The sequence below is a fragment of the Puma concolor genome, chromosome C2 (genome assembly GCF_028749965.1).
Source record: "Puma concolor isolate L17-30 chromosome C2, mPumCon1.1.hap2, whole genome shotgun sequence".
Classification (NCBI taxonomy): domain Eukaryota; kingdom Metazoa; phylum Chordata; class Mammalia; order Carnivora; family Felidae; genus Puma; species Puma concolor.
In genome coordinates this window covers 114,281,550-114,298,820 of record NC_141675.1, presented here as the reverse complement: position 1 = coordinate 114,298,820, position 17,271 = coordinate 114,281,550, and the positions used below count along the sequence as shown (strand labels likewise).

Sequence of the window (17,271 nt, the reverse complement as noted above, 5' to 3'; positions counted from 1 at the left end):
GGAATTTTTGCATTTCTTTGAATATGTACTCTACCAAGGCAATTGTCAAAATGGCCTTCCTTTTCTCAATTTTTCAATAATTCCTTCTATTGGTGCATAGAAAATAGCAACATTTTAATTAAATTCATACTAATTACACTAGCATAATGCATGTCTGCTGCAGAGGCAAGAGTAATAGGGGATATTATGAAAGGCAATTAATCACCATTGTAAATAATTCAAATGGCAAAGTTCTAAGTAGAGGAAACCAATAACTAATATACTACTACCTTGGTGTAATTTCCAAGGGAAACTTTTTTAACCAAACAACCACAAAGCTGAAGAATGTATACATGCCAGTAATGTTTTCATAAAAAATTAATTATACCTTCAATATATTTATATATTGAAATATATTTACAATCTTTAGCTCTTACAAATTTTATTCCATCTTTTGCTGTCTTTGGAGCATTTACACAGAGGACATTTTAAAATCTCCCTTTTCTTTGTACTCATAAACTATTTTTCCATAGCTTCTTAGTCTTAGTTTATCAGGACAGACTCTGGCCCTGTCCAGATTTTTGTCTCCCTGCATTTGCATTTGGAATTCTGTGGGAAACAGACCATTCAATGAAGGCCAAATCTAGACATAGAGGTTACAAAAACTCAAGATGCAGAGATGTTACCAAAGGTCCTGCAGATTAAGACTGCAATTTCAGCGACTCTAGAAACAGCTTTTTTAGCTAAAAGGTACTCTTGCAAGTACTAAATCCAGTTCTCTTCTCTTCCTTAATGAGGAGACAGAGACTTGCCCGACTACTGAGTTTGTTAGTGACAGTTTCGGACTTTGATGCAGTACAAGTGACACCTTCACTAATGCTCTTCCCATGACTTACTCACTGAAGCAGTGTTACATATAAAGTGTTAGTTATCTGTCTTAACAAGCATGACTTTCTACTGTTAGGGGTAAAAGCTTTTCCAGATGACAAGTCTTACCATCAGCAACCTTTCACCTTGGAAATTCCTCGGTTCATATCGTTCCCCATTTTGTCCACTCATTCAACAGTCCAAAAGGTGGTAACCTACTGAGGACAAACACTCTATACATTTTATATGACCTTGACATTCTATGGTGAGTTCCAAAAAGTGAGAGTTGAGAACTGCCTTAAGTGTAGACTTTTAAGAAACTTTTCATCTTAAAGTTAAAATGAGGAAATCTTCAGTTTCCACGCCCTAATGATCTACAAATTACAAATGAGCCTCTGAAAAAAAAAAAATTGTTTCTGCCTGTACCTTATTCATTCCCCTCTCTATCCCCCTTTTTTCTTACTGTACCCTGAATTTAATTTGGGTCTTGACTGCCTTTCACTGAATTTTAAATCCTAGATGTTGAAAAATATTGAATAACAAAATAAGTATAAGATTATAAATGTTATTTTCTTATGACCACTTCTTTCCTTCTTTTTTTTTCTCTCCCATGTAGATGCAACCTTTATATTGCATATTAGGAAAATAGATTACCGGTGTTTTCAGTATTATTGTATTACAAGTCCAAATATCCTAATATGTATAAGTAATCATTATCACAAAAAGTGAGTGTATACTGGGACCCTTTGCTTCACCTTCCCCCTTTTACCTGAAATTATAGGTTTTCCACAAAGCAATGATGAATATTTAGAGGGAAGATAAAAATAAAACCACTTCACATTCCATTTACTAGTATACATTTCAGTAGACTAAAATTTTGAGACAGTTTCTTTTAAAAGAAAGTATGAATAATTAAATTCAGTGTGCTTCTTTTTGGAGATACTCAGCAGTTTTATAACACAAAATGTGATTCCCTGTATAGCCCGAGCGGTCCTTGTTCAATGGTATTGTTCAGGGATGTCTCAGCATCTTCATATTGACTGTCTACTTCTTGTTTGCCTGGTTTAATAAAAGGTGCACCTTTTCCTGCTTTGATTCAGAAACTGTCAACACAATTGGAAAACTCATCAGATTCAGCAAGAACAGAACAGTCTGCTACGTGCCCCAACTGAGCCTTATGTTGATTCTAGGCTGCTAAAAATTGCAGTGTCGGTGACAAGGAACCAGTACGGTCTGTTTAGAATAACCAGCCAGGTTTTAGATAATAAATTCTGACAGAATCTAATTCCTTCTACCTCTGCATGGAAATTATTACTGCAGTCATTTTCATATTTTTTCACTTTATTTTAATTTTCTTCTTGCATTTTTAAATAAGGGTTTAACTTTGTATAATTCTTCTCCACAGGATGACAGCCTACAACTATCATAAACCAAACTGTTACAAAATTCTTTCTAGTTAATCATCACCCCTTCATATCCTAAAACAACAAACCTCAATTAGTCTTTTAGACAAAGTACCCCATATGCTTCTGCTTCCTTGTCAGTCCTTAACTAAGGAATCAGAAAACACCTATAAAACAAAACTACTCACAAAAGACATGTTTATGAAGATAAAGGTTAATATAGGTTTTCTCAAGCTGCCCATAAAATAGTTTTCATAGATCACATATGTGACCATTGAAACTATTTTTTGACTTGACAAGGCATTGTGCTGGATGCTGGAAACCTATGGGAAAAAGAAACAGTTGCTGCTCTTGAGGGGCTCAGCTCGTCCAGCTGAAAGAGCACAAGTGTTTTGTGGTGGCCAGAGCAAAGATCTGGACACAGCCAAATGTGGGGACTGGGAGCCAGGCTCCTGCAGAATTTCAGATATGGGAGGATGGGATCACAGCCCCACAGTCAAGATTGCTTTGCATGGGCTGTGGGAGATGATTGCAGAAGGGAATGAAAAGCAAGGACACCAGTTAGGAGGCTGTTATCAAAATGGGGAGTAAATCATTGGGAGAATTTAAAATGGAGCAGATTTGGAATACATGAAGGTAGTAGAATCAGAACAACTTAAGTTACTTTTGAGTATCAAGGCAGAGAGAGATCCACATGACTCCTTGATCTCTGCCTTGAGTCATGAGAAGAACAGCGGTACCCTTTGCAAAGGACGGGAATTCCAAAGGAGGAAGGGGATAGGTTTTGAACAAAATAAATCTAAGATATCTGTATGACAGCCTCATGAAGTTCTATGTCATGTAGGCAATAGATCTGAAACCCAGGAGAGATACCCAAGCATACGCTGTGGACTGTGGCAGGCACACGCACATAGGTGAGAGTGAAGCCTGGAGGGCGCAAGAGCGTGAGAGAAACTCAGGACCTAATTCTGGCGGAACAAGTCAGGGATGTGGCTCAAGGCTCAGCACTACCGTGATTCAGAGGCTATCAAGATGATCTTATCAGTCTGTTTTTCAGGGGATTATTAGCTATGCAATAACAACCCAATCTATTTATCAGCTTGAGCTTCGGTTTTCTTACCTATAAAATATGCATAACCATACTCACATAATAAAGTAATTTGAGACCTAAATAGAGACTAAATAAAGTGAGCTATGTTAAAACACCTAGTCCAGAGCTTGGCACGTAATAAGCTCACAGAGTTATATATGTTACTTGAATCTGAAACCAGAAAGCTCATAGGGAATTGAGCGCAGCATCGCCCAGCCCCCAAATTCTTTCTTCTCCTGTGTCCTGTCTTTACCAGTTGACCAAGTTCAAAAACCTGTCCTGCCATATCTAATCTTAACCCTATCATGTGTTCTTGTCAAATCAGTCCACTTTTGTACACCACGGCCATGGCCTCCGCTAAGGCCATCCTGATCTCTAGCCTGGATCCCTACAAGCCTCCTTCCTGGCCTCCCACCTCTCCCCATCCCAGGTGCACTCTCCACACTGCAGCCAGAGCGAGCTTTCCAAAGGCAAATCTGGTGTCATTTACTTGCTAAAACCCTAAACCCTTTGCAAAAAAGTCGTTTGTAGCATACAAAATCATTCATGATCCCAAGAAATATAATTTTACATAACCTTCCAGCCTCAAATCTTACCATTCCTCTCTTTGAAGATTCTAGTCTAGCTGCAGGAATCTACTTTCATTCCCTGATCAGGTCACATCTCCCTCCCTTCAGCCTGACCAGTTGACCCTGCTACCTTCTCCATTTCCTGTAAGATCCAGCTCACCTCCTCTGAGAAGCCTTCCCAAGACTGGGTTAGGCACTCCTTCCACATGCTCCTGTAACTCCCTGTTCTACTGGCATTTACTGTATTCAAACTCCCCAGTCTTCTTCGCCAGAATATGTGTTTCCAAAAGACAGAGGTATTTCTTACTCATTTGTTAACTCTTATATATAGTGTACGTAGTATATATAGTGTGTATATATGTATATATATATATGTGTGTGTATATATATATATATATCTTTGGATGAATACATTTAAAAAGCTATTAGAAAGATGTTGCTGTCTGTTAACCATTTGTGGATCATATTGCTTAATCTTTCTTTGGCTCCCTCAAAGCCAGAATTTTTAGGTGTGCAATCTTAGGCAAGTTAAATCTCTCTATGTTTACATTCCTTATCTATAAGGTAGGGATAACGATAGTACCTACCTCATAGGGTTATTGTGAGGATTAAAAGAGTTGATACGTGTAAATCATTTAGAACTGGTACCTGGAAGTATTCAAGGGCTGTCATTAAGTGTTAGATGTTATTGTCACTGTTGTTATTCTTGTTATTACTATTATCCTATAAGGAACCTTCATGTTTGACACCTGACATGAACCAGGGCTCAACACATTTCACAAGGTCACAAGTTAAATGATTGAGGAAACTTAAAAGTCAGAGGTCCTCAAGAAGAAAAGTCATGAGTTCCCCAATCCTCCCACTGTCCCCACAGAAAAGCATGCTAGGGCCAGACACAGTACTGAATTCATTATGGGTAAAAGTTCTAGATGAGAGACCACACTCTCTTATCACTCTCTCCTTTTCTAGAACAATTATGAGAGCAATTCTGTCAAAAGAGAATATGAAAGCCTGCTTGGCACCAAGCAGTGTAGCCTTGGGTGTTAACTGTTTATGAGAGTTGTCTAGGAGAGTGACCTTGAGGTCACTGGGAGTGGCCTCCAGACAGGAGGAAGAAGCCACCAGTCTTACAGAAAGTTGAGTTTGAGTCCAGTGCTTCTCTCCTGGAGAAGAGCAAGCCCCAGCGTCACCAGTTTTTGTCCAAGCAAGCCAGAGTGAGATCATGAGATCGTTTTGGAGAATGCTGCGTGACGCACCAATTTTTTAGTAATACTTCCTTCGGAGGGGACTTGAAATGCTGTCATGCTTGTACCATGAATCCATCTTGGGTAGCTTGAAACTTTGGGTTTTCTAAGAATCTGCTATTCTACTGAAACAAATCCAAAATTTTCTTCTAATAGCGTTGGTTTTGTTCAATAACATTTATTTATGTGTCAAGCACCATACTAAATGATGAGAATATAAAATCTACAGACATAATTCCTGCTTTCAGGTATGAATAGCCTTAGAGGAAAAGCAGATGAATGGTTACAATACAATGTAATAGAAGCAATAATAGAAATGTGTACAAGACTCAGAAGCATTCAGAAATGACTCTGTTCAGCCTGAGATAACATTTTGCAAACTATGAAGTAAACATGTGTTTGATTTACCCAGAATATAAAATTCAGGATCCAGATAAAAACATCGAAGTCCAATTGCCAAGTGCCATGACAAAAAGTAACATGGCAATCACTCCTAAAATTGTGTTAGTTGATATAAAATTGGAACGGAAGATGTTATCATGAGAACTGAAAAACATTTCTGAGGAATGGTCAGAGGAAAAGTTTGAAAGCTAAAGGAACTAGATTTAAATGCTAACTGCCATCTATGCTGTGTGGATTTAGGCAATTTTCCTAACCTCTCTGAGTCTAAATTATTTCAATTAAGAATAGGGATAATATGGGGAACCTGGCTGGCTTAGTCAGAAGAGTGTGCAACTCTTGATCTCAGGGTCCTGAGTTTGAGCCCACATTTAGGTGTAGAAATGACTTAAATAAATAAGACTTTTTTAAAATAAATAAATAAATAAATAAATAAATAAATAAGAATAGAGATAATAATAACTACCATACTGAGTTATTTTAATCAGTCAATGAACATGCAAATCACCTAACACATGATGAATATTGAGTAAAAGCAGCTAATTTTTTTTTCTTCGAAGTGTGGCCTCAATTGTCATCTATTTTATTCTATGCACTTATAATTAGGTAACTGTGGTCAATCAACTAGAGAGCTCTCCTAGGGTAGGATTTTAAAGTCTTTTTATAATGGAATTCTATCCTATTTTTCTTTATTATTATTATTATTATTATTTTTTTTTTTTTTTATTTTTATTCTCAAGTTAGTGTACAGTGTAGTCTTGGCTTCAGGAGTAGAATCCAGTGATGCATCTCTTACATATGACACCCAGTGCTCATCCCAAAAAGTGCCCTCCTTAATTCCTGTCACCCTTTTAACCAACCCTCCACCCCTTCACCCCCATCAACCCTCAGTTGGTTCTCTGTATTTAAGAATCTTTTATGGTTTGCTTCCTTCTCTGTTTTTATCTTATTCTTCCTTCCCTTCCCCTATGTTCATCTGTTAAGTTTCTAAAATTCCACATATGAGTGAAATCATATGATATCTGCCTTTATCTGACTGACTCATTTCACTTCACATAATACCTTCCAGTTTCATCCATGTTGTTGCAAGATTTCCTTCTTTTCCATCACCAAGTAGTATTTCATTGTGTGAGAGATATATATATATATAGATATATAGATATATAGATATATATATCCCATCTTCTTAATCCATTCATCAGTTGATGGACATTTGGTCTCTCCTTAATTTGGCTATTGTTGATAGCACTGCTATAAACATGGGAGTGCGTGTGCCCCTTCAAATCAGCATTTTTGTATCCTTTCCTATACTATTTTTCTTAGTTACTTTTCAAAACTATCTACAGTAGTTTTGATATACTAAAAAGTGTTGTAAAATATCTTAAAATCCAAGCCTATTCAGTAGCAAAAATAATCAGAAACCAGGTAAAAAAAAATCCTGTTCAATAATGAGATAAAATGAATTAAAAAAATGCTATTATCCTGATGGGTTAAAGTGTTCTGGTCACAAAGACACTGATGGGGTTGTGAGAAATCCCCTATTACAAAAAAGCTAAAGCTTAGCAGCTAAGAGGTTCTGGAAGGCATATTATTGCTCCTTTTTTACAAACTGCCTCTAGCATAAATTATGGATATTTCAGGGTCCTGTCAAATAGTGGCCATTAAAAAAGAAATTAAGAATTAAAGAAAGCATGTAGATATTGCTACAGTAAAGAGAGGTCTCCTGTTAGCAATATTAGCACTTGCATTTTTGTATTTCTATTGTTGATGAGGGGCAGGGATGAGGTTGAATTGTGCCTGTCTTTAACTATCAGTCTGTTCCTCAGTTTCCCACCTCAAAAATGGGGAATGAACCCTTTTCTTTGTCTTTCTCCCAGAGAGGATATAAGAATAAAGGGTCACATGAATCCTTTGAGCACCTCACAAAAAATAAATAAATAAATAAATAAATAAATAAATAAGCTGTATAAATTCAGAGTCAATTATATCATATTACTAGGAAATTCTCAGGTGGGCTGTATATGAAGTAGATGATAATCCTGCTTTATCTTCTGTGTGATTTCCTAAGTAAAACAAAACAAAACAAAACAAACAAAAAAACTTACTATCATCATTTGTTACTCTTAACTTTGACTTCTCATAAGATTCCTTTCACTAGAGCCACACTGTCCTGTATAGTAGCCATTAGCCACATATGGCTATTTAAATTTAAATTTAAATTTTAACTGGGGCGCCTGGGTGGCGCAGTCGGTTGGCGTCCGACTTCAGCCAGGTCACGATCTCGTGGTCCGTGAGTTCGAGCCCCGTGTCGGGCTCTGGGCTGATGGCTCAGAGCCTGGAGCCTGTTTCCGATTCTGTGTCTCCCTCTCTCTCTGCCCCTCCCCCGTTCATGCTCTGTCTCTCTCTGTCCCAAAAATAAATAAACGTTGAAAAAAAAATTTTTTTTTTAATTTAAATTTTAACTAATTAAAATGAACTAAAATACAAAATTCAGTTCCTCAGTCTTATTAGCCACATTTCAAGCACTCAACAGGTACATGTGACTACTTGCTGTCATGTTGGACAGAGAGAACATTTCTGTCATCACAGAAAGTTCAATTGGACCTTGCTGGCCCCAAGGATACTCAGGCTGAATGACCCTAATGCTCTGTGGCCTTAAGGTAACCATTGATAGCATTTCAAGGATTGAATGACCCTAGAAGTTCTGAGAGTACTTCATAATCACATCAGTGTCAGACTAAGGGAAAGCCAGAAGTAAGCAAAGAGAAATTAAATAGGCAATAAAGAAGAAAGAAGGAATGATAGCCAGCAAAAGAATACACACTGACATTATTATAAAAGGATAAAAAATGACTCAGAAGTTCAGTGCTTCAGCAGAGGTATAATTTTACTTAAAACATTTGCCACAGGTGGTTTGCACAAAATGCATCAATCCAATGCTGACTTTCTGATGTCCTAATTGGGTTTTCAGACATTCCAGCTAAATCACACAGGAACTATTTCTTGAAATTGTGATGAAGCTTAACCTCCCTTCTGAATACCTCATGTTTAAAAACATTTTCCTCAAAGAGGTGTCAGCAGATATTAATGTAGATACTTGCAACTTGTGTGTTTATCTTTGTTTGGGCTGCTTGTACTCACAAGTAATTTTCATGTTTACCAAAATTTTGGCCTCTATTTCCTATATAAAAAGGAATTATAATTTAGCATATATTGTGTTATTTGTTCCAAAAAGTAAGAGACTAACCTATGTATGTTTGCATTTAGGTCATTCTGTCCATTGAAGAAGGCTATAGACTTCCAGCTCCCATGGGCTGTCCAGCATCTCTACACCAGCTGATGCTCCATTGCTGGCAGAAGGAGAGAAACCACAGACCAAAATTTACTGACATTGTCAGCTTCCTTGACAAACTGATCCGCAATCCCAGTGCCCTTCACACCCTGGTGGAGGACATCCTTGTGTAAGATGCATCGTGTCGATTTTTCCCCCTCAACAATCATTTCTTTCAGGCTATAGACAAGACTAACAGGTAGAGAGGAGAAAGTTTACTGTAATAACTGTCTAGTTGCCAACCTTTTAGAATATTTTATACAAACCATATTTTGTTTATCAGCTGAAAAAATAATTTATTAACATTGTTAAATGGATTTTTTTTAAAGAAAACAGGTACTCCTTTTGTTCTCTCCATATCTAATCTTTCTGAATTACTTTATATATATATATATATATACACACACACATATATATGTACATATATATACACATATATATGTGTGTGTATATATATATATTCTTTTTTTTTAACCTGTGGGCATCTTTGGTATTTGTATATCTTTTTTTTTATTTACCTATCCTTCCTTGCCTCTGTAAGTAGTATTGGTATATATTTGCAGCCTCTTTAATTTTCTTGTCCATTCTATGTTCTGTCCCTCTATTTGAAATGGCAAGCAAGACAGGGGCAATTTGTGAATCAGCCAGGAGTGAGGATGTTTCCTGCTGATATGATCACACCCAGCTATTGTTACTTTCCATTCCTAAAACCAGAAAAAGACAAATGACAAGACAAGAAAATGAAGGCGCTCATACACCATTTTGTGAAAGTCAGTAGAGTTGAGAAGATCTACTCCTCTCTCTCTAAAAATCAGTTATAAGAAGGGGGGAGTGTAGAAGAAAAGAAACAGTACTATCTATGTCTGAAAAGATTACATTTAAAATATTTTCAGACTGAGAATTTATGTCTTTATTTAGCCAAATAGGACTTAGAAATACCCAAAGTATTTCCAAAGCTCACTTTCCTAACTCAGGGGACAGCCAACAGGATATACAGATGTTCAACTTTAGGTCATAGGTTCAAGTCGGTGCAGGTTTTAGTATTAAGGCCAAAGGCTCTTCAAGGACTACTTAAAGCAGGCCTCAGTTCACTGCAGAGCACACAAGAATTCACCTCTAAATCACTAATTGGCAGCCTCAGTAAAGTGAAGCCAAGCGTGAAATAGCTAGAGATTAAACTATTACTCTAGCCCATCTTCCCTAAAGCAGTCCAACAGAGGAAGTTTAAAGGGCGGCAGGGGGAGGGGAACGATTTAGGATTTTATCATGAAAGGGCAGTCATTGAAGGATTTTAAGCAAGAGAATGGCATGATCACATTTACATTTCTGCAAGATCACTCCAGAGCTGATTTAGACTGAGTGCAAAACAAGGAACAAGACTGGAAACAGAGATAGATGCTTATAGAAACTCAAGATAGAAAAGATTAGGGCCTGACTCATGAAATGGGAAAAAAGCGTGGGGTCAGGAGATAAGAGAATGGATTTATTATCAGGCAAGGAAAAAAAAATGTGTCTTGGTCGCCGATTGAATATGGAGGGAGGAGAGAGAAGAATCAAGAATTTTGTCAAAGTTACTTTCTTAGACAAGCTGGATGATATATTACCACTAAGAGAAAGAGAAAGAAGGATAAGGTTCTAGAATAGAAATGAGACCATTTCAAGTAAGCTGAATTGAAGGTGCCTGTCGGGTGTGTGGGTGGAGATGTCCAATAGGCAGTTATATGTGTAGGTTGAACCTCAGGTGGAAAGATCTGAGCTGAAGATTTGAAGATCATCAACATAGAGACTATAGCTGAAGATTCATGAATATTAAGATGACCCATGGAGACTATAAAGTATGCAAATTAACACAGGGAAAGAGCACAACACCAAGATTTAAGAAATAAGCTGAAGGAGAGTACCCAGAGGAGACTGAGAAAGAAGAACCGGACAGGTAATAATGAAAGCAGGGAAAGAGCAGTGTCATAGGAGCTAAAAAAAAAAAAAAAAGAAAAGAAAAAAAGAAACAAACAAACAAACAAAAACAATGGGGAGAGTTTTCAAGGAGTGTAATGCCCCAAGTCTTCACAAAGCTTCAGTAAGATAAAAAGTGACGTGGGCCCATTGAATTTAGCAACAGAGTGGTCAGGTATTTATGCGCAGCCTTAGCGAGAGCATTTGAATAAAGTTGTGTGAGACAGACTGCAATGGAGCAGAAGTAAATATGAGGTCAGAGAGAAGAGCAATACAAAGCACTAAGAAGCCTGTCTCTGAAGAGAAAGAGAAGTAGTTGGAGAAAATATTTCTTGGTTTTTGTTTTTATATGTCTTATTGAAGAGATGGGTATGCATTGACATGGAAGAGAAAGAGCTAACAGAAAGAGATCATGCAGTGAGTGTGCATTAATGGAAAAGAACTTTGGTTATCTATAAACTGAACTCATTTAATCTGAGCCTTTCATTGTGGTATAGGGTTAATGGACCCCACAGCCAGTGCCCATCAACAGAGCTCTCTAACTGTTCTATGGCTGTAGAAGCAGGCAGGTAAGAACCTTCTTTTTGAAGAATAGTAGATAAAACTATTTCTTCCCTGCTTTTTCAATATTATGAATGTTTATCGTACTTGGAAAATAATGATGAAGACTCTAAGATGAGAAATATGCCAAAAAGTCAAAATGATCCTGAGGTAAAGTCAACATGAGGGCTTGTGTCTTAAGGCCAGAAATTTATGGTTTGATGTTATATGCGGTGTCCTGTGGACAGGCCAGCAAATGGCAAGTCTGTGATGGCACCACCACACATGGTCAAGAGTTGCATACTTTATATAAAGTTGGCAGTTTCATTTGATGACTGATTTGCTGTCCTTGTTTCTGATAAAGATATATGGGCTAGTGTTTTCTGCTGTTAATGTACTTTTGTTTGAGGGGCACCTGGGTGGCTCAGTTGGTTAACTGTCCGACTTCGACTCAGGTCATGATCTCACAGTTCATGGGTTTGAGCCCCACCTCGGGTTCTGTGCTGACATCTGGGAACCTGGAGCCTGCTTCAGATTCTGTGTGTCCCTCTCTCTCTCTCTCTGCCCCTCCCTTGCTTGTGCTCTCTGTCTCTCTCTCTCCCTCTCAAAAATAAATAAGCCTTTTAAAAAATTAAAAAATATATTTTTTGTTTGAGAAACAAAAGGAACCAGAGTTCTAAGGGTACTAGGCCTAACCATTATCACCATTCTTATTTTCACAGCAGCCTGAGAGGGTTACCCTTATCTACCCCTTCACCTCCAATGCCACCTACCCACCCTGTCCCTGATCCCAGAGAACTGGGACTGTTTAAGGGCAAGAGATGTTGGTATGAAGGATAGCATGTTAGCTGAAGAATGTGTGGTTTGTTTTATGAACTGCCCCATCTACCCCCCAAGTCCCAAAGCCCAGTCATCTGTCTCCAAGTGATGTTGGTTTAAAGAAACATGACAGAGAATAGAATTTCAGTCTTTCCTCCCATTTATCTTTCAAACAGGTAAAGGAGTTTAAGTGTATAATCCACGGCAACTCTGATTAAACCCTCCTGTACTGTTATTAAACATCAAGTATTCCCAGACTCCCAGGTTTCTCCCACACTTCTACACTGACATAACTCTCTCATCCACTAGGGTCCCTATGGTTTTTATTCTACTCTAATTGCTTTTTTCTCAAGAATTCACCTGAGAAGCTTTTATCCTTTCTTTTGACAGAATAGTAAGAGGAGAAGAAATTAAAGGCAACAAAAGGGATGAGGAAAGCTGTGAAACCCACAGCTCAATAATTTTATACTAGCATATCAGAAATTTTATAAATCTTGTATCGGCAGTTTTTCCTTTCAAAAGACAGAACACCCAATAGAAAAAATTTTGGTCAGAGAAAGCTTTCATTGGAGCAGCGCTTCTAAATAATGCTGATATTCTCATGCCTGGCATGCTCCCATGGGGATATGCAGAGCTCTATAATTCTGAGCATTCTTACTTTCTGTCCTACTCAAGTATGTGGATATATAAGTGAGCATAGCAATATTATAAGTATAACTTTAAATCCAATTGATTTAAAAAAAATACTTTGTATACTTTATATAAAGTTGTAAAAAGTACCTTATAATGTAGGCATTCATCCTTTTATAAATGTGAATTTCACACTACCTTCACTTTTATTCATTCTACAATGTTGCCTTATAACCTCCTTTTGAAGAAGTATTTGTAGCTGTCACATGGTGCACAGCCCCTGGGAGAAGAGGCTCACTTTGAGGCCAAGGCTATATGGAGAATGGCATCAGGAGCAGTTCCTGGCCATGACCTTTGAAACATCTCTTGCTCCCTTTCCCCTGACCCTCATAATAAATGCTATAGCTACTCTCAACCCCAGGCCAAGCATACTCCCATGAGGCCAGGGTTACATGTGAGGTCCGGTGGTTTAATAGTATAAAGTGAACTGATGACTATATGGATGCCCCTTCAACCAGCCCAACCTTCCCCCACCACACCCACATTATTCTACACATTCATTCTCCAACCTCTTCAGCTCTCACCCCTGATTCCTCCATTCACTCAGCATACTGAGTGCACTAGGCTGAAGTCAGCTGGCCAGTGCCTTTTTGGACAGTGCTACCATATGGTGGGAGAATAACACTTTCCTCCAGTCCCTGCTCTACATCCCCAGCACTAACAAAGAATTTTACACATTATGAGCTCTTTTGACAACATCAGGTGAAAAGGTGGCATTCAGGGATGGGCAGCTGTTGACCCAATGGGCCAGTCATTGATAGTCACCTGCCTCAGAAATCATGTTCTGCCAAGTTCAAGACACTTAGAAATATTCTCACTGCCCACTGGGCCATAGTTAGGGATCTTAGAATATTTTAGCTGTTAGAAACTAGAACCACCACTTTCCTTCCTATTGAACTTTCAAGCACTTGGCTACCTACTTGGCTTCATGATATGTGAGTCATGAAGGTAGGAAAAAGTTCAAACCAGTGTCAAAATTGAGAACCTCTGCTTAGAGAACCACAAGTAAACATTACAAGGTTAAATGGTACTACCTCTTCTGTACCATTTATAAAGCACTTGGAATGTTGTCTTCTGAGGGCAATAACTTTCAATTTGATATAAAATTTTCCTTTCATTTTGAAAAGATCTTCCTCAATGCTGTCTAGGCTTTAGCACTTGCTAAAATCAGTTATCTCTATATACCAAGTCATGGATAAACTTATTTTGTTTAATTTTTTTATAACTAGAACTTTTAGTGGTATTTTCCATGACATAAATGACTGGCTCGCCAAAACCAGTGTTGTAATTGATTGATTAGCAATCTTTGGGGGAAGGAAGACAAAATATTAAATGTTAATCAGGAAGTGTGAACCTTCTACCTGTTAGAAAACCTAAATTTAATTCACATGAACTGTCGGAACAAGCTACTGATAATACTGATATTAATACCAATACTAACACTGATAAAAATCCCAATATATATCATCAATAATAACTATTATCACCATTTGTTGAAAGCTTAGTGTGTGCCAGTTATTGTACTAGGTACTTTTATTTATTAGGTCATTTACTCCTCACTATAATTATCCCCATACCTCACATAAGGAAATGGAGACTCAAAGAGTATAGCAAGTAATTAGTGGATTGGGTATTTTAACAAGGCCCACCAAATGCAAAGCCCTTGTTCTTTCCACCACACAGTATGCAATCATGCAAAATGTCAAGATATTTCCCAATATGGCACTGTTTCAGAAATACGAATATAGGAAAAGAGGATACATTTTTTTTTTTTTTTTACATTTCCAAATAGGTTTTCTCTGGACTAATCAGACTTCATAGATGGAGTATATTAAAAGCCCAAAAATAATTTGCAGTGAGGCACAGTCTGTTATTTTATGTTCTACTAAGCCAATACAAGGAGGTAGAGTATATGCCTTCATTCATGGTAATAAGTAGCAAGCATATAGTCCATATATCCCCTCAACATCCTCCTACAATGTTCAGCCACTTGAAGAACATTACTTGAGAAAAAAAAGAGTAGTAACTATAACAAAATAGAGAAATGAGGAAAATATGGCAGCAACATAGTTCTAGGACTATATCCTCAGGCATTTTGTAGATTGAATTTTTCCATTGTTGGCAAATATATGCTTTCCTTCTTTTCCTTGTTATGGTAGACATTACTAATCATCACAACACTCTTTCCCACTACACCCAAATGCTGCCATAGTATCCTTTTTAAGAACATATTTTGACAACCACTGCCAATGAACTATACTTAGCATGTGATAAGAAATCCATTTCTGTCCCTATATTATTTTCTTACAAGAATAGTCTTTCCTTGAGGTTCACTGATCTGTCACTCTGGCTGTAGGGACAATGTGCTAGGTGTTTAGAATTATGGGAGATTTTTAAGCAGTATTATTCCTACTCTGTATATTACTCCTAATGTTCAAACACATCTACAATATTGAAATTTTCATTCCTTCCTACCTTCCACCAGTTATCATCCTTATGGGAATTAAATAATCATATCAATTTTTTAAAAAAACTTGAAGACACTGAAAATAAAACTTTGATGAAAAATAACTCATCCTCCCAATAGAATAGTGTGGAGAGTCAGATTGTTTGGAACCATGAGATATCACCCACAAGCATGAAATAGGCACAAAATATATTGCATGGTTCTATGCATTTGAGATTTTATAGCATTTTGAGTAAAATCATACTTTAAAATTTTAAAAAGAATACTAAAATTCATTTACTAATTTAACTTGTGTTCAAGATTACTATTAGAGCTCATTGTAGAAAGAGCAAGGTTTTCTTTTTCTTTCTTTTTTTTTTAAATTTTTTTAATGTTTATTTACTTTTGAGAGTGAGAGAGAGCACAAGCAGGGGAGGGGCAGAGAGAGAAAAGGAGACACAGAATCTGAAGCAGGCTCCAGGCTCTGAAATATCAGCACAGAGCCCGACACGGGGCTCCAACCCATGAACTGTGAGATTATGACCTGAGCCAAAGTCTGACGATCAACCGACTGAGCCACCCAGGCACCCCTCTTTTTCATCTGATTAAATAAATTCTTCCTTCAGAGTTTAGGTAGATATTTTATGTATTAGAAGATTATTTTATGAATTAACTAAATAGTGTGAAGTGTAATCCCTGAGTTATGAGATCAGAAACTCATGTGAAAGCTGTGATATTGAGTAAGTTGAATGCAGCTGCTATGGTTCTAGATCCCTAACCCTGTGCTACCTCACTACACCTTTAGCTGCCTCTACCTCCATTCTGAAACCTATAAAGGCAGAAGCAAACATTTTCACAATACAAGGAACAAGTTAAATAAACAACATGTTCCTTAATAGGTTGACCATTATATTAATAGGCATTTACTCTTCAATTTAAGGGAACTAAATGAAAAGAGATCATTCATCATTAATCAGTCATTATGTAATGGACCAAACTTTTCTATAGAGAATATTTAAGTCTAAATCATCACTTATTTAATAAATTCCTATAATACTTTCAGCATTGTGCTAAGGTTGACAGAAAATAGAAAGATATGTGAGATATGGTCCCAGCCATCAGGGAATTTTAACTTTATAAAAAAAATTCTTCTGTCTTACGGATTTTTCCCAAAGAAGTAATTCAACTAAAACAAAAAGATACATGTTGTAAGACTGCATAGTCATCTGTAATAAAATAATGTTGCTAGCCATCTAGGAGTCTAACTTCAGTTAAGTTAGACTTAACTTAGAAGTCTAACTTCTAACTTCATTAAGAAATGAAATAAAAGCCATATAAAATAGAATGGACCCTACCTGTACAGTTCTGCTAACCATATATAAATGGAGGAGCTAGGGGAAAGAAAGTTATATTAGAGTAGTAACAAGAGAAAAGCCATTAAGCATGTGATGGCTTCATGTTAAAACAAGATCTTACCTTACAACAGTATTTCTCAAAGTATAACCTTTATTGAATCATTTTTAATCAATATATTACTATTATATTTGAGTCATAAATATAAAACATGGAAAACTTTTGAGGATAAAAATCTTGCTTTTTACTGGCAGTTTTAATACCTACTGATTAGCTATATGATAACTTTCTAAATTAAAAGACTAGTACTATTGTGAACTCAAAGGGCTCATTAAAGTAAAAACTTATTGGCTCTCTCAGGGCTACTTAATTTTACATATTTAGATGTATTACAAGTATGTGTGTGTGTGTGTCTGTATGTATGTATATATATATATATATATATATATATATATATATATAATCATCATCGAACCTTAAACTGTGTCATTACCTATTCTACCTATATTCCAGCCCTCTCTCTAACCTAAATTGACCATCATTTATACACTTAGAATTTACTAACTTTACCCCTTCCTCATTTTTCTG

At 36.9% G+C, this 17,271-nt stretch overlaps 1 protein-coding gene across 4 annotated transcripts in view; it reads left to right on the top strand.

Annotated features, from left to right (window-relative positions):
* The window catches only part of EPHA6 (EPH receptor A6), an 889,565-nt gene that overhangs the window by 863,863 nt on the left and 8,431 nt on the right, over positions 1-17,271 (top strand). For all 4 annotated transcript variants that reach the window (XM_025913797.2, XM_086675668.1, XM_086675669.1 and 1 more), the window contains 2 exons: positions 8,819-9,012; positions 11,333-11,404. In XM_025913797.2, coding sequence (XP_025769582.2) covers positions 8,819-9,012; positions 11,333-11,404 — 266 coding nt within the window. The remainder of the gene's footprint in view (positions 1-8,818; positions 9,013-11,332; positions 11,405-17,271) is intronic.